The following is a 25213-nucleotide window of genomic DNA, read 5'->3' as shown; positions in this document are numbered from 1 at the left end:
ACATTTACATGTTTGTGTTATGTGCTGCTGAATGACCTGAGTTGGCTGATAAAGCCTTACTAAAGTAAGGAAAATAGTAACGTCAAGATTTATTGAAAAGTTACTCGAAGTTTAAAATGTGGTGGAGTTATTGTCTTTTGTTGCCTGCGTGCGTTGTTGGAATGTTTATTTACTGGTTAACAAATAATGTTAGTTTTTCTAAACCGTGTTTATGGCTTACCCCCACTGTGTGAATCCCAGCCTTAACTCTCGGTAACCTTGACTGGAACTTTGAAGTGTTTGGTGTATAAATAATCAGTGCAGTTCCTGCATAGGCTCTACCTTACCCTAAAGGTAAGTTGAAGGCTTACGATAATAATAATAAGAAGAAGAAGAACAAGAAGAACAAGAAGAAAAAAAAAAGAAAAAGAAAACAATTATTATTAGATATTATTAGGTATTATTATTATTACTATTATTATTATTATTATTATTATTATTATTATTATTATTATTATTATTATTATTATTATTATTATTATTATTATTATTATCATTATTATTATTATTATTGTTGTTGTTGTTGTTGTTGTTGTTGTTGTTGTTGTTGTTGTTGTTGTTACTGTTGATGTTGTTATCTAGTTTATTTATCTACTTTTTTTATTTACTAATTTTTTTTTTTTTTTTTTTTTTTGTGCATTGCAATTTATGTCATATTGTTTCTTCATTGCCTCATCCATCACAGACCTCTTTCCCTCAATTTTAAGTGTTTCTTTTTGTCTTCTTTTAATCACATGTTCCTGTACTTTTTTTTCTTGCTATTTGATTGATAATTATATAATGTATCACAGATGTTACTGTACCAAGATGACTTGTTTCCTTCTTTTTTAATATACGTATTTCTTCTGGCTCCAGGTGGCCATCCTCTTTTCAGCGTGAGGTGTAATGATGATAGTGGTATTATTATTATTATTATTATTATTATTATTATTATTATTATTATTATTATTATTATTATTATTATTATTATTATCATTATTATTATTATTATCATTATTATTATTATCATTATTGGTAATAGTAGTAGTAGTAGTAGTAGTAATAGTAGTAGTAGTAGTAGTAGTAGTAGTAGTAGTAGTAGTACATAAGAACATAAGAACATAAGAAATAAGGGAAGCTGCAAGAAGCGACCAGGCTTACACGTGGCAGTCCCTGTATGAAACACTCCTACCTATTTCCATCTGTTATCCCCATCCATAAACTTGTCTAATCTTCTCTTAAAGCTCTCTAGTGTCCTAGCACTAACTACATGATTACTGAGTCCGTTCCACTCATCTACCAATCTATTCGAGAACCAATTTTTTCCTATCTCCTTCCTAAACCTAAATTTTTCAAGCTTGAACCCGTTATTTCTTGTTCTACCCTGGCTGCTGATCCTAAGAATTTTGCTTACATCTCCCTTGTTATAACCCTTATACCACTTAAAGACTTCTATCAGGTCCCCTCTTAACCTACGTCTCTCTAGAGAATGTAAATTTAACCGCTTCAACCTCGCTTCGTAAGGAATACTCCTCATCCCCTGTATCCTTTTAGTCATTCTCCTCTGTACTGATTCTAATAGACCTATATCTTTCCTGTAATGTGGGGACCAGAACTGCACAGCGTAGTCTAGATGAGGTCTGACCAGCGCCAAGTATAACTTTAATATTACTTCCGGCCTTCTACTTTTAACACTCCTAAAAATGAATCCTAGTACCCTATTTGCCTTGTTTCTGGCTTCTATGCATTGTTTCCCTAGACGGAGTTCAGAGCTAACTATAACTCCTAAATCTTTCTCGTACCCTGTACCTACCAGAGTTTGGGTGTTTAATGTGTACCTATTGTGTGGGTTTCCTCTACCTACGCTAAGCACTTTGCATTTATTGATATTAAATTGCATTTGCCATCTATCCGTCCATTCATTCATTCTATCTAAGTCTGTCTGCAAGGCGATGGCATCCGCTTCTGACCTAATTAATCTACCTATCTTTGTGTCATCCGCAAATTTACTAACATCGCTACTAATTCCACTATCCAAGTCATTGATATATATTAGAAATAATAATGGCCCTAATACTGATCCCTGTGGCACCCCACTAATGACATGACCCCACTCGGATTTCGAGCCGTTTATTAGCACTCTCTGTCGCCTGTTACCAAGCCATGACCCTATCCAACCTAACACCTTCCCATCTATCCCGTGCGCCCTAACCTTTCTCAGGAGCCTTTGATGGGGCACCTTGTCGAATGCTTTACTAAAGTCCAGATATAAGATATCATAACTATCACCATTATCTACTGCCTCGTACACCTTACTGTAAAAACTTAACAAGTTTGTCAGGCAAGACTTCCCCTTCGTGAAGCCATGCTGTGACTGATTTATCAAGTTATGTTTGTCTAAATGTTCCCTAATGTTCCTGGCTATTATTGACTCTAACATTTTACCTACAACTGAAGTTAAGCTGACAGGTCTATAATTAGACGCTAAAGTCTTATCCCCTTTCTTAAAGATGGGTACTACATTAGCCTGCCTCCACATTTCTGGTACCTCACCCGACTCCAGTGATTTCCTAAAGACAGAAACTAACGGCTCACTAATAATCTTTTTACATTCCTTCAGTACTCTGGGATATATTTCATCAGGTCTTGGTGACTTGAACTTTTTTAGCCTATCTATCTCCTGCTCCACTATCTCCCTAGTTATGGAAATATCCGTCAGCTTCTCATACTCATCTGCTCTAAACACCTGTTCACTATCTGGCATATCCTGCATGTTTTCCTGAGTGAAGACAGTTAAAAAATAATCATTCAGAAGTTTACTAATCTCCTCCCCAGAACTAACCAGCTCCCCATCTGCTGCCTTTAATGGACCTACAGTATCCTTATTTTTCGTCCTGTATACCTGATAAAATCCCTTGGGGTCCGTCTTCGCCTGGCTGGCTACCTTTAATTCATAATTGTCCTTAGCTTTCCTCGTTAACTTCCTGACTGTTCTAACTAATTCATTATACTGTGTCCTTAAAACTTCCTCACCTGCCCTTAATCTCTTATATATACTTCTCTTACGCCCTATATAATGCTTTAACCTAGCAGTCATCCATTTAGGGTCATTTTTTTGTGATCTTATTGTTTTATACGGGATATTTGCTAATTGACCTGTATGAACTTTATCTACGAAATATTTATACAATTCATCTACATTTACTTCACCTAAACCCCTCATCTCGTTCCCTACCATCCTCTCCCCTCCCTCATCAACTCGCCTCGACCTTACCTCTCTCATTTCAGCATGACCTGACATTCCAACATACTCACGCCTATCTCCCCCCTTCCTCTTTCCTCCTCCCTTCTGGAGCCTCACCTCACCTCCCTCATCCTGCCTTATCTCTCTGAACTCCGTCCCTGACCTGACCTCACCCTGCATCCCTTGCCAGTCCACTCCTTGGAGGTACCTTTTTAATTCTTCAAAATCTGCTCTCCTAAAGTCAGGTATTTTACTAGTGTTTTTATTTCTAACAGTTTCTTCCCATTCTAGATTGTACCTAATTTCCCTATGGTCACTGTTACCTAGCTGTCCTCCAACCTCTACCTGCGTGACTGCTTCCTCCCTGTTAGTAAGAATTAAATCTAGAATATTATTCCCCCTTGTGGGTTCTACGACTACCTGTTTTAAAAAATTATCCTGAATTACCTTAAGGAATTCCTCTGCTTCCTTGTTACCCACAATCAGACTCCAGTCGATATTCCTAAAATTAAAATCTCCTACCACACATACCTGACTGTACCTGCCTGCTTTATTTAATTCCTGCCACAGTGAGGTGTTAATTTCCTCTGTACTGGTCGGTGGTCTGTAAACTACCCCTAGTACTACTGACTGCGATCCTTCCTTAATATCTACCCATATCGACTCTGCTTTGTTATCTGTTTTAATTCTATTGTTCATACAGCACTGTAATGTGTCCCTAACGTATAACGCGACACCTCCTCCTCTCCTGTTTTCTCTATCTTTATAGAACATTGTATACCCATCTATCTTAACCTCTGGATTAAATACTTTTCCTGACATATCTAACCAAGTTTCAGTTAAAGCAATGATATCAAATTTCTCTACACTCGCTATTCCTCTAAGCAAGTCTATTTTATTCAGAATACTTCTACAATTTGTGTAGTAAACACTTAAGCTATTTCTCACCATCCCTAAGCTAGCTTCCTTTCTAGATTTAACTAATTTGCCCCTTGCCTTCTCCTCACTACCCCTTCTTCCCTCCCGACTAACGAAAAAAGTGCTGGAGTGCAGTTACCTCCCGCTCGAGTGTTTCGGCCAAAACATGAACACCCTGGCGTGACAAATGCACTCCATCCCTGGCGTACAAGGTGTCCCTGCCATAGAAAAGGTCCCAGTTGTCGATGAACGTCCATCCATTACTCCTACAATGATTCGCGAGCCTGCGATTCACTGTAATAGCCCTGGACAGCCACTCAGCACCAACTCCCCTCCTCGGCAAGACACCACATACCACGGGGATCCCACCCTTGTCCCTAATCCTGTCCAAAGCCTGTCGAAACCTCCTGATAAGCTCCTCACTCCTGACCTTACCAAGGTCATTCCCTCCCGCACTGAGAAAAACAATGGGCTTGGTCCCATCTTTTTCCAAGGACGTGTCTAGCCTATCAGCTACCTTCCCTATCCCGGCCCCCGGCAAACACTAGAAGTACTAGTTGTTGTTGTTGTTGTTGTTGTTGTTGTTGTCGTTGTTGTTGTTGTTGTTGTTGTTGTTGTTGTTGTTGTTGTTGCAGTAGTAGTAATAAGGATAATAATAATGATACTACTACTACTACTATTACTACTACTGCTATTACTGCTACTACTACTACTACTACTACTACTACTACAATTTTTTTTTTTTTTATGTAGGAAGGACACTGGCCAAGGGCAACAAAAATCCAATAAAAAAAATGCCCACTGAAATGCCAGTCCCATAAAAGGGTCAAAGCAGTGGTCAAAAATTGATGAATAAGTGTCTTGAAACCTCCCTCTTGAAGGAATTCAAGTCATAGGAAGGTGGAAATACAGAAGCAGGCAGGGAGTTCCAGAGTTTACCAGAGAAAGGGATGAGTGATTGAGAGTACTGGTTAACTCTTGCGTTAGAGAGGTGGACAGAATAGGGGTGAGAGAAAGAAGAAAGTCTTGTGCAACGAGACCGCGGGAGGAGGGTAGGCATGCAGTTAGCAAGATCAGAAGAGCAGTTAGCATGAAAATAGCGGTAGAAGACAGCTAGAGATGCAACATTGCGGCGGTGAGAGAGAGGCTGAAGACAGTCAGTTAAAGGAGAGGAGTTGATGAGACGAAAAGCTTTTGATTCCACCCTGTCTAGAAGAGCAGTATGAGTGGAACCCTCCCCAAACATGTGAAGCATACTCCATACATGGACGGATAAGGCCCTTGTACAGAGTTAGTAGCTGGGGGGGTGAGAAAAACTGGCGGAGACGTCTCAGAACACCTAACTTCATAGAAGCTGTTTCAGCTAGAGATGAGATGTGAATTTTTCAGCTCAGATTATAACTAAAGGACAGACCAAGGATGTTCAGTGTAGAAGAGGGGGACAGTTGAGTGTCATTGAAGAAGAGGGGATAGTTGTCTGGAAGGTTGTGTCGATTGTGTCGGTTGTGCTCTGCCCGAATCAAAAATTTTTGAAAGATCAGAAGTCAAGCATTCTGTGGCTTCCCTGCGTGAAATGTTTAACTCCTGAAGGGTTGGACGTCTATGAAAAGACGTGGAAAAGTGCAGAGTGGTATCATCAGCGTAGGAGTGGATAGGACAAGAAGTTTAGTTTAGAAGATCATTAATGAATAATAAGAAGAGAGTGGGTGACAGGACAGAACCCTGAGGAACACCACTGTTAATAGATTTAGGAGAAGAACAGTGACCGTCTACCACAGCAGCAATAGAACGGTCAGAAAGGAAACTTGATATGAAGTTACAGAGAGGAGAGAAGCCATAGGAGGTTAGTTTGGAAATCAAAGCTTTGTGCCAGACTCTATTAAAAGCTTTTGATATGTCCAAGGCAACAGCAAAAGTTTCACCAAAATCTCTAAAAGAGAATGACCAAGACTCAGTAAGGAAAGCCAAAAGATCACCAGTAGAGCGGCCTTGACGGAACCCATACTGGCGATCAGAGAGAAGGTTGTGAAGTGATAGATGTTTAAGAATCTTCCTGTTGAGGATAGATTCAAAAACTTTAGATAGGCAGGAAATTAAAGCAATAGGACGGTAGTTTGAGGGATCAGAACGGTCACCCTTTTTAGGAACAGGTTGAATATAGGCAAACTTCCAGCAAGAAGGAAAGGTAGATGTTGACAGACAGAGCTGAAAGAGTTTGACTAGGCAAGGTGCAAGCACGGAGGGACAGTTTTGGACAACAATAGGAGGAACCCCATTAGGTCCATACGCCTTCCGAGGGTTTTAGGCCAGCGAGGGCATGGAAAACATCATTGCGAAGAATTTTAATAGGTGGCATGAAGCAGTCAGAGGGTGGAGGAGAGGGAGGAACATGCCCAGAATCGTCCAAGGTAGAGTTTTTAGCAAAGGTTTCAGCGAAGAGTTCAGCTTTAGAAATAGATGTGATAGCAGTGGTGCCATCTGGTTGAAACAGAGGAGGGAAAGAAAAAGAAGCAAAGTTATTGGAAATATTTTTGGCTAGATGCCAGAAGTCCCGTGGGGAGTTAGATCTTGAAAGGTTTTGACACTTTCTGTTAATGAAGGAGTTTTTGGTTAGTTGGAGAACAGACTTGGCATGGTTCCGGGCAGAAATATAAAGTGCATGAGATTCTGGTGATGGAAGGCTTAAGTACCTTTTGTGGGCCACCTCTCTATCATGTATAGCACGAGAACAAGCTGTGTTAAACCAAGGTTTAGAAGGTTTAAGACGAGAAAATGAGTGAGGAATGTACGCCTCCATGCCAGACTCTATCACCTCTGTTATGCCCTCAGCACACAAAGACGGGTCTCTGACACAGAAGCAGTAGTCATTCCAAGGAAAATCAGCAAAATAACTCCTCAGGTCCCCCCAACTAGCAGAGGCAAAACGCCAGAGGCACTTTAGCTTAGGGGGATCCTGAGGAGGGATTGGAGCGATAGGACAAGATACACATATGAGATTGTGATCGGAGGAGCCCAACGGAGAAGAAAGGGTGATAGCATAAGCAGAAGGATTAGAGGTCAGGAAAAGGTCGAGAATGTTGGGCATATCTCCAAGACGGTCAGGAATACGAGTAGGGTGTTGCACCAATTGCTCTAGGTCGTGGAGGATAGCAAAGTTATAGGCTAGTTCACCAGGATGGTCAGTGAAGGGAGAGGAAAGCCAAAGCTGGTGGTGAACATTGAAGTCTCCAAGAATGGAGATCTCTGCAAAAGGGAAGAGAGTCAGAATGTGCTCCACTTTGGAAGTTAAATAGTTAAAGAATTTCTTATAGTCAGAGGAGTTAGGTGAGAGGTATACAGCACAGATAAATTTAGTTTGAGAGTGACTCTGTAGTCGTAGCCAGATGGTGGAAAACTCGGAAGATTCAAGAGCGTGGGCATGGGAGCAAGTTAAGTCACTGCGCACATAAACGCAGCATCCAGCTTTGGATCGAAAATGAGGATAGAGAAAGTAGGAGGGAACAGAAAAGGGTCTACTGTCCGTTGCCTCAGACACCTGAGTTTCAGTGAGGAAAAGAAGATGAGGTTTAGAAGAGGAGAGGTGGTGTTCTACAGATTGAAAATTAGATCTTAGACCGCGAATGTTACAGAAGTTAATGAAGAAAAAGTTGAGGGGGGTGTCAAGACACTTAGGGTCGTCGACAGAAAGGCAGCCCGACCTGGGGACATTTATGGTCCCCTCCCCAGATGGGAACTCCGAGGCTGGTGTAGGGGTCGCCATTATGATTTTAAAATTTTTGAGTGAAGGGTGTGTGTGTTATTAGGTGCTTGTAGTTTTGTGTGGAGGAAAAGAATTGTCTTTAGAGGGCAGGCTGTGACTGCCCCCTTGTGTTGTGAGACACAGAGGGAAACGTTCAGTAAGGTCACAGCTGGGTTTAATGATAAGTTCACAGCACCCTCTGAACAGTGCTTTAGACCTCACTGGGAGTAATTATCGTTTCGGCAGGTGTCTACTGCCTCCTCCTACTACTACTACTACTACTACTACTACTACTACTATTTCTACTACTACTATTACTACTACTACTACTGTTGCTACTACTATTACTATTACTGCTAGTAGGAGTAATGATAACAATAATAATAATAATAATAATAATAATAATAATAATAATAATAATAATGGTAATATTATCATTATTATTATTATTATTATTATTAGCAACATCATCATCATCATCTTCATCATAACTCATTTCATGTAAATGGAAATGCATTATCTTTTTCTTCTGTCATATCACAATGCTTTTCCTTTTCTATTACTTTTTTTTTTCCCGAGAACACTTTTACCGCTTATGTTGTATATTGTGTCTATTATCGTGATGAGAAATAAAAAAAAATCTGGCATTGATTTCTGAAATTGAAACAGTTATATTAACGATTCGGTGTTGTTTTGATGATTTCCAATTACTTACTTCTTTACTCAGTGCTGAAAATTGGGTCAAAGATTGCTACAATATCGGTAGCCTCAATGGTATAGTAGTAAAAATAAACCTTTTCTTAAGAACATAAGAAAGCAAGAAAATTGCAAAAGATCAGTTAACTTACACGAGGCAGCTCTTGAGGTAGACAAGGGAGTTCTTGATCTACACAAAACAGCCCCTGAACCTACGCAATGCAGCTCCTTCAAGCAGAGATGCAGATTTCTAGAGAGAGTCCAACTTTTTCTTTCTTTTTTTTTTTTAGTGTTTCCTATCGCTGCCACTCTTGCTCAGTGCCGAAAAACAGATTCATAATGGCTATAGCTATGACGTTTGTTGTGATGCTGCTGCTGATGGTGGTTATTATGGAGAAGGTAGCAATAATTCACTTATTTTTGCAGGTGGCGCACTGTCAGTAGAAGGGGACGGCACGCAGCACCTGACTCGTTGCATCAGGATGGCCGAACCGTTGGTCAAGAGTCCAGATTACATCTTCCCGCTCACTACCAGGGACATCGAAGCCGTGTGCAAGTAAATGTGATAGATATTTTGGTAGCCAGGTGGTATGTAGGTACAATACATACTCGTAGCTATATGGATATACGTTTTGCTAAATAAATCGACTGACTGATTGATAGATTGGTTAATATACTAGCATATAATATATATATATATATATATATATATATATATAGAGAGAGAGAGAGAGAGAGAGAGAGAGAGAGAGAGAGAGAGAGAGAGAGAGAGAGAGAGAGAGAGAGAGAGAGAGAGAGAGAGAGAGAGAGAGAGAGAGAGAGAGAGAGAGAGAGAGAGAGAGAGAGAGAGAGAGAGAGAGAGAGAGAGAGAGGCTCGTTGAATAATAGATAGATAAATAGACAGATTGATTGACTGAATGATTGATTGACTGATTGATTGATAAACAAATGAATGGACTCATATATTTGGAGGAGGTAGTAGACACCTGCCGAAACGATAACTACTCCCAGTGAGGTCCCTCCCCCCCATGGATCAGGGGGGGCTGTGAACTCGCCAGTAACCCACCTGTGACCTCATTGAACGTTTTCCTTTGTGTCTCACAACACAAGGGGGCAGTCACAGCCTATCCCTCTTTCACACAAAAACTACATGCATCTTATTATACACACACCCTTCACCCAAAATTCTAAACTGTTTCTGACTCTTGTTGTGAACCGGCACCTCAGTGGGCTTTTATATATATATATATATATATATATATATATATATATATATATATATATATATATATATATATATATATATATATATATATATATATATAAATTTATTGCCCTTGGCCGGTGCCCCCTCCTACATAAAAAGAAAAAAAAAAAAGATATGTAGCATACAAAATAGAACTCATCGAATGTAACAAACAGTGTCATGGTCATTTACATCCTCCTCACATACCATCCATCCATCCATCCATTCATTTATCTTCGTAATTCATTCACCTTCTATCTTTTTTCATGCTTCAATTTTCTTCAACTCATCAATTCTTTTAAGAACATAAGAACGTAAGAAAATAAGGGAAGTTGCAAGAAGCCATCTGGCCCACACGTTGTAGTTCCCGTATCAAACTGACGTGTTCGTACGTATGTACGTACCTATATTCCCATCATATTAATCCATGAATTTATCTAATGTTCTTTCAAAGCCCCTAATGATTCAACACTGGCAATTTGATGACTTAGTCCATTCCATTCATATACCACTCTATTTTAGAAGCAATTCCTTCCTACCTCTTTTTTTTTTTTTTTTAAGCTTGAATGCATTATTTCCTGTCCTATCCTGATCACTGACCCTGAGAATTTTGTTTCTAGTATCCTTGTTACATCACTAATACCATCTAAAGACCTCTTTTAGATCCACTCTAAATCTACGCCTCCTAAAGAAGTGTAAATTTGAAAACTTCAACATACATTCGCAAGGAATATTTTACTTCCTTTGTATCCTTTTAGTCATTCTCCTTTGTACTATATCAAACAAGCCTATATCTTTCCTGTTATATGAAAACCAGAACTCCACAGTATAATCTAGATGAGGTCTGACCACCACCAAATATAACTTTAATATTACTTTAGGACTTCTACTTTTAACACTATCAAAGATAAATCCCAATATCCGATTTTACCTATTTCTGGCCTCTGTGTATCTTTTTTTTTCTTTTTCTGGCGGAGATCAGAGCTTTAATCCCCTTCTGCAGCAAACCCACTCTTCTCTTGAGACTCTATCTTCTTCTTATTAATTAAAGGTAGTTACTAATCCTCCCTTAACACCACACCATTAACCATTGACTGAGAATATCCTCTTTATTCAATCATTTTTTCCTTCCCTCTCCCACACCCACTCACTAATCTCCACCGTTTTAATTTACAAAGGCAGCCACACCCTATAAATACCATAAATTTAATGACTTGGATTGGTAATGGGATTAGTAGGGATGTTAGTAAATTTGCGGATGACACGAAAATAGTATATTAATTAGGTCAGATTTGGATGCCAACGCCTTGCAGGCAGATTTGGGTAGGATGAACTAATGGGTAGACAGATGGCAAAAGCAGTATAACATTAACAAATGCAAAGTATTTAGCTTAGGTAGAAGGAACCCACACAGTAGGTACACAATAAACGACAAAGCTCTGATATTTTCAGGGAAGGAAAAAGATTTAAGAGTTATAGTCACCTCTGATCTCCGTCTAAGAAATAAAACAAATCAGGTATTAGGATTGATTTTTAGAGGAGTGCTTAAAGCAGAAGTCCAGAAGTAATATTAAAGTTATATTTGGCGCATCTAGACTATGGTGTGCTGTTCTGGTCCCCGTATTACAGGAAGGATATAGGTCTATTAGAATCAGTACCTACAAAGGAGAATGACTAAACGGATACAGAGGATGACGGTATTCCTTATGAAACGAAACTAAAGCTATTAAAATTATATTCCTTAGAGAGACATAGGTTAAGAGGGGACCTGATGGAAGTCTTTAAGTGGTAGGTATAAGGATTATAACAAGGGGACGTAAGCAAAATTCTCAGGATTAGTAATCAGTATAGAACTAGAAATAACGGGCTCAAGCTTGAAAATTTTAGATTTATAAAAGAGACAGGAAGGAATTGGTTCTCAAATAGAGCGGGAGATAAATGGAACGGACTCAGTAATCAGATTGTTAGTGCTGAGACATCAGGGAGCTTTAAAAGAAGATAAGACAAATTTATGGACGGGGATGATAGGTGAACATAGGTAGGTATGTTTCATACAGTGACTGCCACGTGTAGGCCTCATGGCTTCTTGCAGCGTCCCATATTTTCTTATATTCTTGAATCACTGAGTTTTTTTTTTTTTTTCTGTTTTTGCACAATCAATAATGTGATAAGTTTTTTTTTTTGTTATGTCCAGATTAAACACAAACAAACAAACACACACACACACACACACACACACACACACACACACACACACACACACACACACACACACACACACACACACACACACACACACACACACACACACACACCTCTCTTTTCGTCATGTAATTTCCCCTCTCCCTCCTCTCTCTCTCTCTCTCTCTCTCTCTCTCTCTCTCTCTCTCTCTCTCTCTCTCTCTCTCTCTCTCTCTCTCTCTCTCTCTCTCTCTCTCTCTACTTTCTTCGTGAAGGCTTTGGGAGAACTTCGTGTACTGCGTAAAAGAGTACGCCATGACCCACCTGACGGCGCCGCAGCAGCGGGAGTTCTACCAGGTGATCGACAGCTCCATCAAGTCTGCTAACGAGCTGTGCATGAATGATCCCGAGTATATGAGAGGTAAGAAAATTACGATATGTTCCTTTATAATTCTTACCTAAGTAAATTTCACTAAGAGTCAAACCTTTTTTATACAATGGATCGTCTTTTATCTTTAGTTACTTATTTATTTTTAATGGAGCGTCACTAATTCTACTCTTGCTGTGAAAAATTATCCCATTTCTTTGAGTAATTTTTGCATAATTCCCCTCGTAATATAGCATCAGTCCGAAACTTCCTAAATTAAGAAAATAGATAATCTCCTTCGATAATGATACACAGTATACGTAAAATCAAACGCTTAATTTCCTTAAGCTTGTCTCCTTTGAAAGCCTAATTATGGTAAAAGATTTGTTAGTGACTCAATTCTCTGCATTTTTTTTTTTTTTTTTTTTTTTTTTTACGAATATCCTTGTCAGAAGTTATTCTCCTATATGCACCCCACACTTTTTGACTGTGCTTTATAAGTACGTAGAAGAAACCGAACTTTTATCTTCTTTTGGATAAGAGGAACTGTTATTTGTCTCGGTCATTTGGTAAAACACCAATTATAAGATATTTTGTTGTGTAATCTATGTTAGGGGTTCTCAGCTGATGATGAACAGCGCACAGAGATAAATCTTTTTCCATGGTTTTGTCTTCTGCCTTTCATGCAGTCTCTCTTCTCTGAAGGACACATTTATTCACAACCACCATCGTGAGAGATGAGATTGGGATACCCAAAGAAAAAACTAAGTCATCGTGACAAAGTATTCTCGTCTTCATGTCACATCCCCAGTTACTGCGACAAAGTAAAAAATAGACTATAAGAAATATTCACCCAATAGTTAATTCATTCTTGCAAAAGAAAGATCAATAGTAACTAGTATAGTAGTATTGCATGTGTAATGGAGTGGTTACAAGTCACATATATTACGTACAGCTGCAGTCGTCTGGGTGCCGTTATCTTTTTCTGGTATCTATTGATAGTGTAGCATAGCATAGAGTGGCCATCTTTTCTGCAGAGTCGCTTGTCTGGAAGTTAACTTCATAAGTGCGGTGAAGGCAGATTTGTTAGCTCTCTCATGCAGCTATATTCATTGTAAAGGTGCAGGGGATGAGAAGTAAGATTTAGAATTTTAAATGTTTTCTATACTTTTTTTTTATCTACAATTTCCTGTTGTATCCTCGCGCGTGTGTGTGTGTGTGTGTGTGTGTGTGTGTGTGTGTATGTGTGTGTGTGTGTCCTAGAAGTACGTGTTTCTTCATCTTTACAGCGTACATGGGCAACGCACCGTGCTTGAGAAGAGTATCCACGAACAGTTCCCTCTGTGGGGGTCAGTACCGATACATGGCGGACGTGGTGCAGGGTCTCCAGGCCACCGATGCTCAAGTCTGCTGGTGAGTATAAAGTGGCTAGCAACATAATAACATCCATGTGACTATTGTCCGTTTTACCTCGAAACTTTGGCATCCCTTTTAAGTTTATTGCAGTTTTAGCCTTCCGCAATACTTCGTTCGTTCGCCATATCTTCCTACAACAACCTTAGATTTCTTCCAATATTTTTGGTCCCTCACTCATGACACCATAACCACTCCACAGCGCCCACCTCAAGTTTCGGGAGTGCGTGTTGCAGAGGACGCCGCGAGAGTGTGACGGGACGGGAGGAGCTCCTGAGAACGGTCCGCCTTCACACTTCATGCGCACTTTACTAGACCGTGCCCTTGGTTACCTCCTGCAGAAATGTCAGAACTTCGTGTGAGTATCCTCCTCACAGGAGGAGACAGTAGGCACCTGCTGAAACGATAATTACTCCCAGTGAGGTCTAAAGCACTGGATCAAAGGATTCTGTGAACTTATCATTAAACCCAGCTGTGACCTCATTGAACGTTTCCCTTTGTGTCTCACAGCACAAGGGGACAGTCACAGCCTGCCCTCTAAAGACAACTCTCTTCCTCCACACAAAACTACAAGCACCTAATAACATATACACACACCCTTCACTCAAAATTCAAAATTATCATGGCGATCCCTACACCAGCCTCGGAGTCCCCATCTGGGGAGGGGACCACATATGTCCCCAGGTCAGACTGCTCTTCTGGTATCGACCCTAAGTGTCTTGACTTCCCCCCCTCAACTTTTTCTTCATGAACTTCTGCAACATTCGCGGTTTTGTATCTAATTTTCAATCTGTAGAACACCACCTCTCCTTTACTAAACCTCATCTTCTTTTCCTCATTGAAATACAGGTGTCTGAGGCAACAGACAGTAGCCCGTTTTATGTTCCCTCCTACTTTCTCCATCCTCATTTTCAATTCAAAGCCGAATGTTGCGTTTATGTGTGCAACGACTTAACCTGCTCTCGTACCCACGCTCGTGAATCTTCCGAGTTTTCCACCATCTGACTACGACTACAGTCACTCTCAAATTAAATTTATATGTGCTATATACCTCTCACCTAACTCCTCTGACTATAAGAAATTTTTTGACTACTTAACTTACAAAGTGGAGCACATTCTGACTCTCTTCCCTTTTGCGGAAATCTCCATTCTTGGAGACTTAAATGTTCGCCACCAACTTTGGCTTTTCTCTCCCTTCCCTGACCATCCTGGTGAACTAGCCTTCAACTTTGCTATCCTCCACGACCTAGTGCAATTGTTGCAACTCCCTACTCGTATTCCTGACCGTCTTGGAGATACATTCTTGACCTTTTCCTAACCTCTAATCCTTCTGCTTATGTTGTCACCCTCTCTTCTCTGTTGGGCTCCTCTGATCACAATCTCATATCTGTATCTTGTACTATAGTTCCAATCCCTCCTCAGGATCCCCCTAACCGGAAGTGCCTCTAGCGTTTTGCCTCTGCTAGTTGGGGGGACCTGAGGAGGTATTTTGCTGATTTTCCATTAAATACTCGTAACTACTGCTTCCGTGTCAGAGACCCGTCTTTGTGTGCCGAGCGCATAACAGAGGTGATAGTGTCTGGCATGGAGGCGTACATTCCTCACTCTTTTTTTCGACCTAAACCTTTCAAACTTTGGTTTAACACAGTCTGTTCTCTTGCTATACACGACAGAGAGGTGGCCCACAAAAGGTACTTGAGCCTTCCATCACCAGAATCTCATGCACTTTATATTTCTGCCTGGAACCATGCCAAGTCTATTCTCCAACTAGCCAAAAACTCTTTCATTAATAGAAAGTGTCAAAATCTTTCAAGATCTAACTCCCCTCGTGACTTCTGGCATCTAGCCAAAAATATCTCCAATAACTTTGCTTCTTATTCCTTCCCTCCTTTATTTCAACAAGATGGCGCCACTGCTATCATATCTATCTCTAAAGCTGAACTCTTCGCTCAAATCTTTGCTAAAAACTCTACCTTGGACGATTTAGGGCTTGTTTCTCCCTCTCCTCCATCCTCTGACTTCTTCATGCTACCTATTAAAATTCTTCGCAATAATGTTTTCCATGGCCTCGCTGGCCTAAACCTCCGGAAGGCTTATGGACCTGATGAAGTCCCTTCTGTTGTTCTCTTAAACTGCGCCTCCGTGCTTGCACCTCGCCAAGTCAAACTCTTTCAGCTCTGTCTGTCAACATCTTACCTTTCCTTCTTGCTGGAAGTTTGCCTACATTCATCCTGTTCCTAAAAAGAGTGACCGTTCTAATCCCTCAAGCTAATATCCTATTGCTTTAATTTCCTGCCTATCTAAAGTTTTTAATTTATCCTTAGCAGGAAGATTCTTAAACATCTATCACTTCACAAATTTCTGTCTGATTGCCAGTATGGGTTCCGTCAAGGCCGCTCTACTAGTGACCTTTTGGCTTTCTTTATTGAGTCTTGGTCATCCTCTTTTAGAGATTTTGGTGAAACTTTTGCTGTTGCCTTAGCAACAAAGCTTTGATTTCCAAACTATCCTCGTACGGCTTCTATCCTTCTCTCTGCAACTTCATCTCAAGTTTATTTTCTGACCGTTCTATTGATGCTGTGGTAGACGGTCACTGTTCTTCTCCTGAATATATTAATAGTGGTGTTCCTCAGGGTTCTGTCCTGTCACCCACTCTCTTCCTATTATTCATCAATGATCTTCTAAACCAAACTTCTTGTCCTATCCACTCCTACGCTGATGATATCACCCAGCACTTTTCCACGTCTTTTTGTAGACGTACAACCCTTCAGGAAGTAAACAGTTCAGCAGGGAAGCTACAGAACGCCTGACTTCTGATCTCTCTAAAATTTATGATTGGGGCAGGGCAGACTTGGTATTGCTCAATGCCTCAAAAACTTAATTCCTCCATCTATCAACCATCCATACAACTATCACCTCTTCTTCAATGACACTCAACTGTTCCCCACTTCTGCACTGAACATCTTCGGTCTGTCCTTTTCTTATAATCTAAACTGGAAACTTCACATCTCATCTCTAGCTTAAACAGCTTCTATGAAGTTGGACATTCTGAGACGTCTCCGCCAGCTTTTCTCGCCTCCCCAGCTGCTAACTCTGTACAGGGGCCTTATCTATCCATGTATGGAGCATGCTTCACATGGCTGGGGGCGGGGTTCCACTCATACTGCTCTTTTAGACAGGGTGGAATCAAAAGCTTTTCGTTTCATTAATTCCTCCCCTTTAACTGACTGTCTTCAGCCTCTTTCTCATCGCCGCAGGGTTGTATCTCTAGCTATCTTCTACCGCTATTTTCTTACTAACTGCTCTTCTGATCTTACTAACTGGATGCCTCCCCTCCTCCCGTGGCCTCGCTGTACAAGACTTTCTTCTTTCTTTGATCCCTATTCTGTCCACCTCTCTAATGCAAGAGTTAACCAATATTCTCAATCATTTGTCCTTTTCTCTGGTAAACTCTGGAGCTCCCTTCCTACTTTTGTATTTCCATCTTCCTATGACTCCTTCAAGAGGGAGGTTTCAAGACACTTATCTTTTAATTTTTGACTACCGCTTTGGACCCTATTCGAGGACCGGCATCTCAGTGGGCTTTTTTTTTTTTTTTTTATTAGATTTTTGTTGCCCTTGGCCGGTGTCCCTCCCACATAAAAAAAAAAAAAATGTGCTGGTGGAAGTAGAGAAGGTAGAGGGAGAAGATATGACAGGATTTATAAGGTGTGTTGGTGATGAAGGAGAAAGTAGCTCATTCACTTGGATTGTTTACTTATATATTTCATGATTTTGAATAAACTAAATAGGACTGAAGACCTCAGCAGTTGCTTTTCTTGCCTGCGCGCGCGCACACGTGCACACACACACACACACACACACACACACACACACACACACACACACACACACACACACACACACACACACACACACACACACACACACACACACACACACACACACACACACACACACACACACACACACACACACACGACACAACCTTCCAAACAACTCTCTCCTCTTCTTCAGTGACACTCAACTGTCCCCTTCTTCTACACTGAACATCCTCGGTCTGTCCTTTACTTATAATCTGAACTGGAAACTTCACATCTCATCTCTAGCTAAAACAGCTTTTATGAACTTAGGCATTCTGAGACGTCTCCGTCAGTTTTTCTCAACCACCCAGCTGCTAACCCTATACAAGGGCCTTATCCGTCCATGTACGGAGTATGCTTCACATCTTTAGGGGGTTCCCCTCATCTCCCATGTTGCATCTCTAGCTGTCTTCTACCAATGTTTTCATGCTAACTGCTCTTCTGATCTTGCTAACTGCATGCCTCCCCTCCTGCCGCAGCCTTGCTGCACAAGACTTTCTTCTTTCTCTCATCCCTATTTTGTCCACCTCTAATGCAAGAGTTAACCAGTTTTCTCGGTCATTCATCCCTTTCTCTGGTAAACTCTGGAACTCCTTGCCTGTTTCTGTATTTCCACCATCCTATGACTTGAATTCCTTCAAGAGGGAGGTTTCAAGACACTTATCTTTCAGTTTTTGACTACCGCTTTGGACCCTTTTCTGGGACTGGCATCTCAGTGGGCTTTTTTTTTTTCTTTTTTATTGGATTTTTGTTACCCATGCCCAGTGTCCCTCCTACATAAAAATACACACACACACACACACACACACACACACACACACACACACACACACACACACACACACATGCGCGCGCGCGCATCAATACTACTGAAAGAAAAGATACTAAAGTGCTATTTTTTAATACATCTAGCGCCTCCACTATAAAAAAAAAAAAATTCAACTATCTAGAATACAGCGTAAGAGACGACAGAAACAAGAAATGTGGATCAACTATATGATAAACTGGACATGTATGAATGGGACCAGGTCTGGTTACTGTATATTACTGTTTTATATATATATATATATATATATATATATATATATATATATATATATATATATATATATATATATATATATATATATATATATATATATATATATATATATATAAAAGATACACACGTCTTACTGATCCCTTCATCTTATCCACCACAGCCCCAACTCGAGAGACTGTCCCCCAGGAAACTTTGAAGCACTTACCACAACCACCACCATTGCTCCGGACAAGGCCACGCACATGGGACTGGACGGCGGTGGCGCTTTTGGCGGTGCGGGTGGCAGTGTGGACAGCGGTGCGGGCAGCAGTGGTGATTCCCACAACCATCTCGGACCTGCAACACCTAGCGGTGTTTCCTCTCCAACCCACAGCAGCCCACACACCCCTCGCTTCACCTGGACCACCCCAAGTACTTCTCAAGTCACCTCCGATCCGTCGCTCAGTCTCGCGGGCAACAGTCTCTATGGGGCGGAAAGTCAGCAGTACCGTGGCTCCGGGAAAGTTGTAGTGCCGTCCATGACTCTCCTCAGTCTTTTTATCTTCCTTCTAGCTTCCGTCTAGACCGTGGTTGCGGTGCCTCGGGTTCTTTCCGTTCGTCTGTCCGTCCGTCCGTTTCTGTCCGAGATGCTTCGTGGTATGTGTAGTGTTGAAATGTAAATCAAGGCTGGCATGCTACTTTTGTATACATTTATTGCTCTGCTCTGCCCTTTTTTTTTCTTTCTTTTTTTTTTCTACATATATAGAATACACACACACACACACACACACACACACACACACACACACACACACACACACACACACACACACACATGTTCAAATAGATTGCTAATTAGCTCAGTGGAGGTAAAACAGGCTCTCGCCTGTCTTTCATCATGTGTAATTTGGAGCCACATTCAAATTGAAAAGGATTTTTCACTGACTTTGATTACTGTCATTCACCATATATTGGTGTGTTGCGTCTCAGCCTTCCCATCGATCGGTCTTTGTGAACTCAAAGGTCTTTCTGGCAGGATATAACTAACTGGCGGCCACGAGTAATCAAGATTAAACACACACACACACACACACACACACACACACCTTTTATAGATCTGAGTGAAGATAATACTATTCATGTTCACCCGACACATTTGGCTCGTGTATCGGAGGCCTAATGGAGCAGAGCGAAACAACCAGAGAGGCACCGCGTCCTCAGCTGCATTTAGATACATGATAGGAATGATGGGGATCGGAGATGAACGAACCCGACAGCCCTTTATAAACGCACAATATTACCCATATACGTACATACTCGTACTTGTCGAGGCGTACACAGCTGTGCCTTGATAGGTGGCACCTCGTCTTGCATCGTAAGTCTTCCTCAAAATTACTACATGAAACAGAAAACGAAAGAAAAGCGCGTGCCGTGAACCGGGACAGACTCATCGTACAGCAGGATTTTGTAGCAGAAAATGCCTAATGTAAGTGTAAATATAAAATTTTTAGAGTATCACTTTTGCACTTCATATATATATATATATATATATATATATATATATATATATATATATATATATATATATATATATATATATATATATATATATATATATATATATATATATATATATATATATATATATATATATATATATATATATATATATATATATATATATATATATATATATATATATATATATATATATATATAATATATATATATATTTTATTTTTTTTTTAAGTAAAAGACAGGTGATAAGTATGTTCCAGTTAACAGCACTAAAAAAAAAAATCCAAAATTAGTGGATGTACTCTTAAGAGCCAATTTGAAACTAACCTTTTTTTTTTAGCCATTTGTGTTCAAGTTCGTGCAGGTAGTTTAGTGAAACATCACTTATGACAAAGGGAAAGACATTTTATATGGAATGAAAATACAGACAAGGAAGTTCCCAGTCTAGGCATAGCTGTGTACTTTTATAAATGATGATGTAAAAAAATCTATTTAGTGTAAAGAGAAGTCACTTAGCGCGGGGTGAGAGTGCGACGGGTGAAGTTGTCCTGCTTGGATAGTGGGCTGGTCAGTGACCTACGCTCTGGAAAGTGGGCTCAACAGGGAATAGAGGCCACTCCTGCTACCAGGGTTCCTTCACCAACATCGTGTTAGGCAAGTGACATGTCGAGGTACCGTATGACTGACTGCCCTGGCTTTGAAAAATGAGCTATTTACCTATTTTGGTCTTGCGAATGGTTTATATATATATATATATATATATATATATATATATATATATATATATATATATATATATATATATATATATATATATATATATATATATATATATATATATATATATATATATATATATATATATATATATATATATATATATATATATATATATATATATATATATATATATATATATATATATATATATATATATATATATATATATATATATATATATATATATATATATATATATATATATATATATATATATATATATATATATATATATATATATATATATATAGATAGATAGATAGATAGATAGATAGATAGATAGATAGATAGATAGATAGATAGATAGATAGATAGGTATATATATATATATATATATATATATATATATATATATATATAAACATGAAATCGCAGTTCCCTCTCTACCTTAACTGCCGAACACGATGCCGGTAAATGCTTGTGTGGCATAGCACCTCACCCACTGCAAGCCGAAAGTAAACTGGCTTATTATTTGGATACTGAAGAAATTTTGGAATCTCGATCTCATTTCTGAGGCACTATTTGTAATGAAAGGAAATGAAGATTAAAATTTCTATCGTTATTTCACGTACACTTCATTAATAAGCTGTAGAGATGGTGAAGAATTTTTGTCACCTCATTTAAGATAAAGATTTTTAACTATTGTTTGATGTAGATATGTTGAAGGATTTTTGTTTCTTCTCTGGAAGAGAAACTGGTGATTAGTATTCCATCATTGTTGCTGTTATTATTATTATTATTATTATTATTATTATTATTATTATTATTATTATTATTATTATTATTATTATTATTATTATTATTATTACTGTCATCATAATCATCATCATCATTATCATCATTATTCAACGTAAGAGCAAATATGGTAAAATTATTTTTTCAATCTATTAAGAAATATGTTATTGTTATTATTATCATTGTTTTTATTATTACTTCACGTGACTTTTGTCACTTCTCTAGAGAAGAAACTGAGGAGCGTAATTTGTATAATGACCACATAAACTTCATGAATAAGTTGTATAGAGATGGTGAAACATTTTTATCACTTCATTGGGAGCAAATATACTGGTATAGGCCTGACTGGCTTAATCTCTCGTGCATCCAATCCTTGTCCTCGAGCCATCCCTGTTTGTGAGGTCACGGTGGCAGTGAAACAAAACTTGGAGACTAAGCACTTGTGGCGTTTTTTGTATGTTGGTCTAGTCAGTTTAGAAACATACACACACACACACACAAAAGCAAAAAAAAAGGTAGTTTCCTTAAAAATGTAATTCATAATGCACTCCTGTAAAAGACTGAATGGTGTCTTAAATAGTTTTTAAAAAGACGATATTTGAGCAGACTTTCTTCTTATCCTGATTTGTTTCGTGAAAATCGTTTCAATTTATAATCTATGGGTCTAAGAATATAGCAGCAGCAGCAGCACCATCAACAACAACAACAAACAGTAGTGGTAGCAGTACTAGTACAATAGTAAAAGTAGTATACAATGGTATTAGTAGCAGTAGTAAAAGTAGTGGTAGTGATGGTGGTAGTGGTTGCAAGATGTGGAATGCACGCTGAATAACCGTCATTTGATCTGTGGAGAACAGAGCTGCCATCTTGCAACATAACCATAATAAAATAAGGAGACTGTAAAAGGACAGCTGACCTTGCACATCTCCTGAACACTAAACATTTACCAGCTGTCATCATCATTTAGAAATGTATTCAGTTTTCCCTTGAAACTCTTTAAAGACTGTCCATTTATCATGTTCTAGGTAAATTTGTTCCGCTCATTTACAACCCTATTTGTAAACTACATAAACTTGTTCCCAGTTAACGCATTTGATTTTTTTTTTCTTTCTCATATCATTGCGCATCCCACATCTTTGTAAATGCAGCTTACGACACTAGCATTTTATTCTTTTTTTTTTTTTTTTTTCATTTCCTAAATTGTGTTTGTCATCCTTCTTTGCAGACTCCAGATTTTCTGTCCACAAAAATAAGGGGACCAGAATTGTACAGCATAATCTCCTAGTGACTACTTAACCGAAGCTAAGTAAAATGTTGTGCCTTTCTGGTGATTATTCTCCTTTACTTGTTTTCTATTCTCTTTTATACAGACGTTACTAGTTTTATGGCTGCTCGCTTAGAATAAGAGAGAGAGAGAGAGAGAGAGAGAGAGAGAGAGAGAGAGAGAGAGAGAGAGAGAGAGAGAGAGAGAGAGAGTCATTCATATTCAAATTAATCTATTTTCCACTGAGTAATGGTTATTGCATACATTGGAAATCATTAGTAGACATATGTCTACTAACCAGACTAAGTCAAACAGGCTAATGCTAATACATTATGAATAATACAATGTTTATGATAAATTTAGTAAAATTGTAGTAAAAGAAATAAATTTCAATAAAACTTATAACTAAAGTAAAAAATGACATTAACACATAAATACTGGAAAAAAAAAACATAAGCATTCAATAAAACAGCAAAAATTCTGGGTAAAAACACCTTAAGTTTACTGCCAAAAGAATAGACCTCAGTTTCCATGTGTGCTGCACTGTTGATCATTTGAGCCCTGTAATATATTCCTGACCAGTCTGGATTCAAAAGTAGAGAGTGTGCTTGTAAAAGATATGTTGTCAGGTAGAGAGTTCCATTTCCTCGGACCATTTACAAAGAAAGCTTTAGTATTTTTGTTTTGGGAACAATGAAGTCATTTTGCTGTCTTGTTATGTTACTTGTTATGTTGAGGACTGTAGGGAAGGGGTGGAACCATTCGGATGCATGTTGCGCAGTAACTGTACATGGCAATGTTAACCTCTAGGAAGTGTTTCTGTTTAATTTTTAACCATCCCAGTTTGAGGACAGGGGAGACACAATCACACTTTTGTTTTAAACCACCAACTGCGATCCTGGCAGCAAAATTTTGTAGCCTTTGAATTTTTTGTATGAGAGTAGTGTTGATGGTGCCCCAAATTTGCATGCAATAGTTTATTAGACTTTGCACAAGTGATTGCACAACATTTGTTCTGCTAAGTTGATCAAAATTTACACTTGAACGACTAATGAACTTAGCATCCTGATTATTTAGCTAATTAGCTCGTTCATGTGCACATCAAAGAGCAGATACCCATCCATGTGTAAACCTAAGTTTTTTACCTGAGTGCGTGGACGGATACTAGTGTCATCAAATATAACCACTGTATCCTCAGATGCAGGTGACAGTAATTGCATGCTTCCAAAAAAAAAATTGCATTGTGTTTTATTAGGATTGACCATAAGCCCATTTCTAAGAAAGTATTATTAGTTTTGAAAATAATGGTCTCGGTCCGTTACATTAATGATCCTGTTCAAGTTCTCCTAGGAGCCACTAAAAAGAAACTGAGTATCGTCAGCATACTGAACTAATGTACAATAATTGATGTGCTTAGCTAAGTCATTGACGTGTAGTATAGTAAATAACACTGGTCCAAGGACGGAGCCTTGAAGTATGCCACAGCTGATGTTTGTTTTAGCCTACGTAATGCCTTGAATAGGTAGCTGTTAAGCCAGAAAGAATCAGTATTAAGGCTGGAACACTTTATCAGAAGAATGTTATGGCTAACACTGTCAAACACTTTCGATAGGTCACATAATCTTAGTAGTGAAAATCTCCTATTGTGTAGTCAAATATAGTGTCAGTAATCACAGTGAGAGCAAACTCAGCAGAAAGCTTTGGTCTGAAGCCATGCTGACAGCTAGAAAAAAAAAAATTTTTCTTGTCTTTTAGGAAGTTTGAAAGTTGGTTACAAACATTTTTTTTCTAAAATTTTTTGAAAGTACAGGTAAAAGAGAAATGTCTGTAGTTATTTATATAATTAAAATCACCTTTCTTGTACAAGGGAATAATATATGCATGCTTCCACGCCTGAGGAAAACGCCGCTAACGATGGCGGTATTGTTTACAAGTTAAATAAAAAAAAAAAACGCTAAAATAGAAAGCGTCCTTGATGAACTTATGTGAAATTCCGTCCGAACTCACAGACCGTGTATATTGAAACTTTTTATCGTCAATATCACAGTGCTAGTGTCCACCGGTTTGGGTCTGAATTTTACACTCCCACTTGTACAATCAGTCGTCAAGAGGTTCAAGAAAAATGAGTAAGATGAATGGCTGCTTCGTAAAATCTGCTGCCTCAAGTAAATCATTACTTGAGAAGTTATCAAATTCTTCTGCCTTTCCAA

At 38.9% G+C, this 25213-nt stretch overlaps 1 protein-coding gene across 2 annotated transcripts in view; it reads left to right on the top strand.

Moving 5' to 3' along the window:
• LOC135109072 (uncharacterized) overlaps positions 1 to 20128 on the top strand; it is a 62636-nt gene extending 42508 nt beyond the window's left edge. For both annotated transcript variants that reach the window (XM_064020107.1, XM_064020108.1), the window contains 5 exons: positions 9042 to 9171; positions 12318 to 12463; positions 13699 to 13822; positions 14025 to 14180; positions 18888 to 20128. In XM_064020107.1, the coding sequence (XP_063876177.1) occupies positions 9042 to 9171; positions 12318 to 12463; positions 13699 to 13822; positions 14025 to 14180; positions 18888 to 19290 (959 nt within the window). In that variant the 3' untranslated portion in view covers positions 19291 to 20128. The remainder of the gene's footprint in view (positions 1 to 9041; positions 9172 to 12317; positions 12464 to 13698; positions 13823 to 14024; positions 14181 to 18887) is intronic.
• The last annotated feature ends 5085 nt before the right edge of the window (positions 20129 to 25213 follow it).

The sequence above is a fragment of the Scylla paramamosain genome, chromosome 18 (genome assembly GCF_035594125.1).
Source record: "Scylla paramamosain isolate STU-SP2022 chromosome 18, ASM3559412v1, whole genome shotgun sequence".
Taxonomy (NCBI): Eukaryota; Metazoa; Arthropoda; class Malacostraca; order Decapoda; family Portunidae; genus Scylla; species Scylla paramamosain.
Note: the sequence above shows the minus strand (reverse complement) of the source record. Positions and strands in the feature narration are given on the sequence as shown.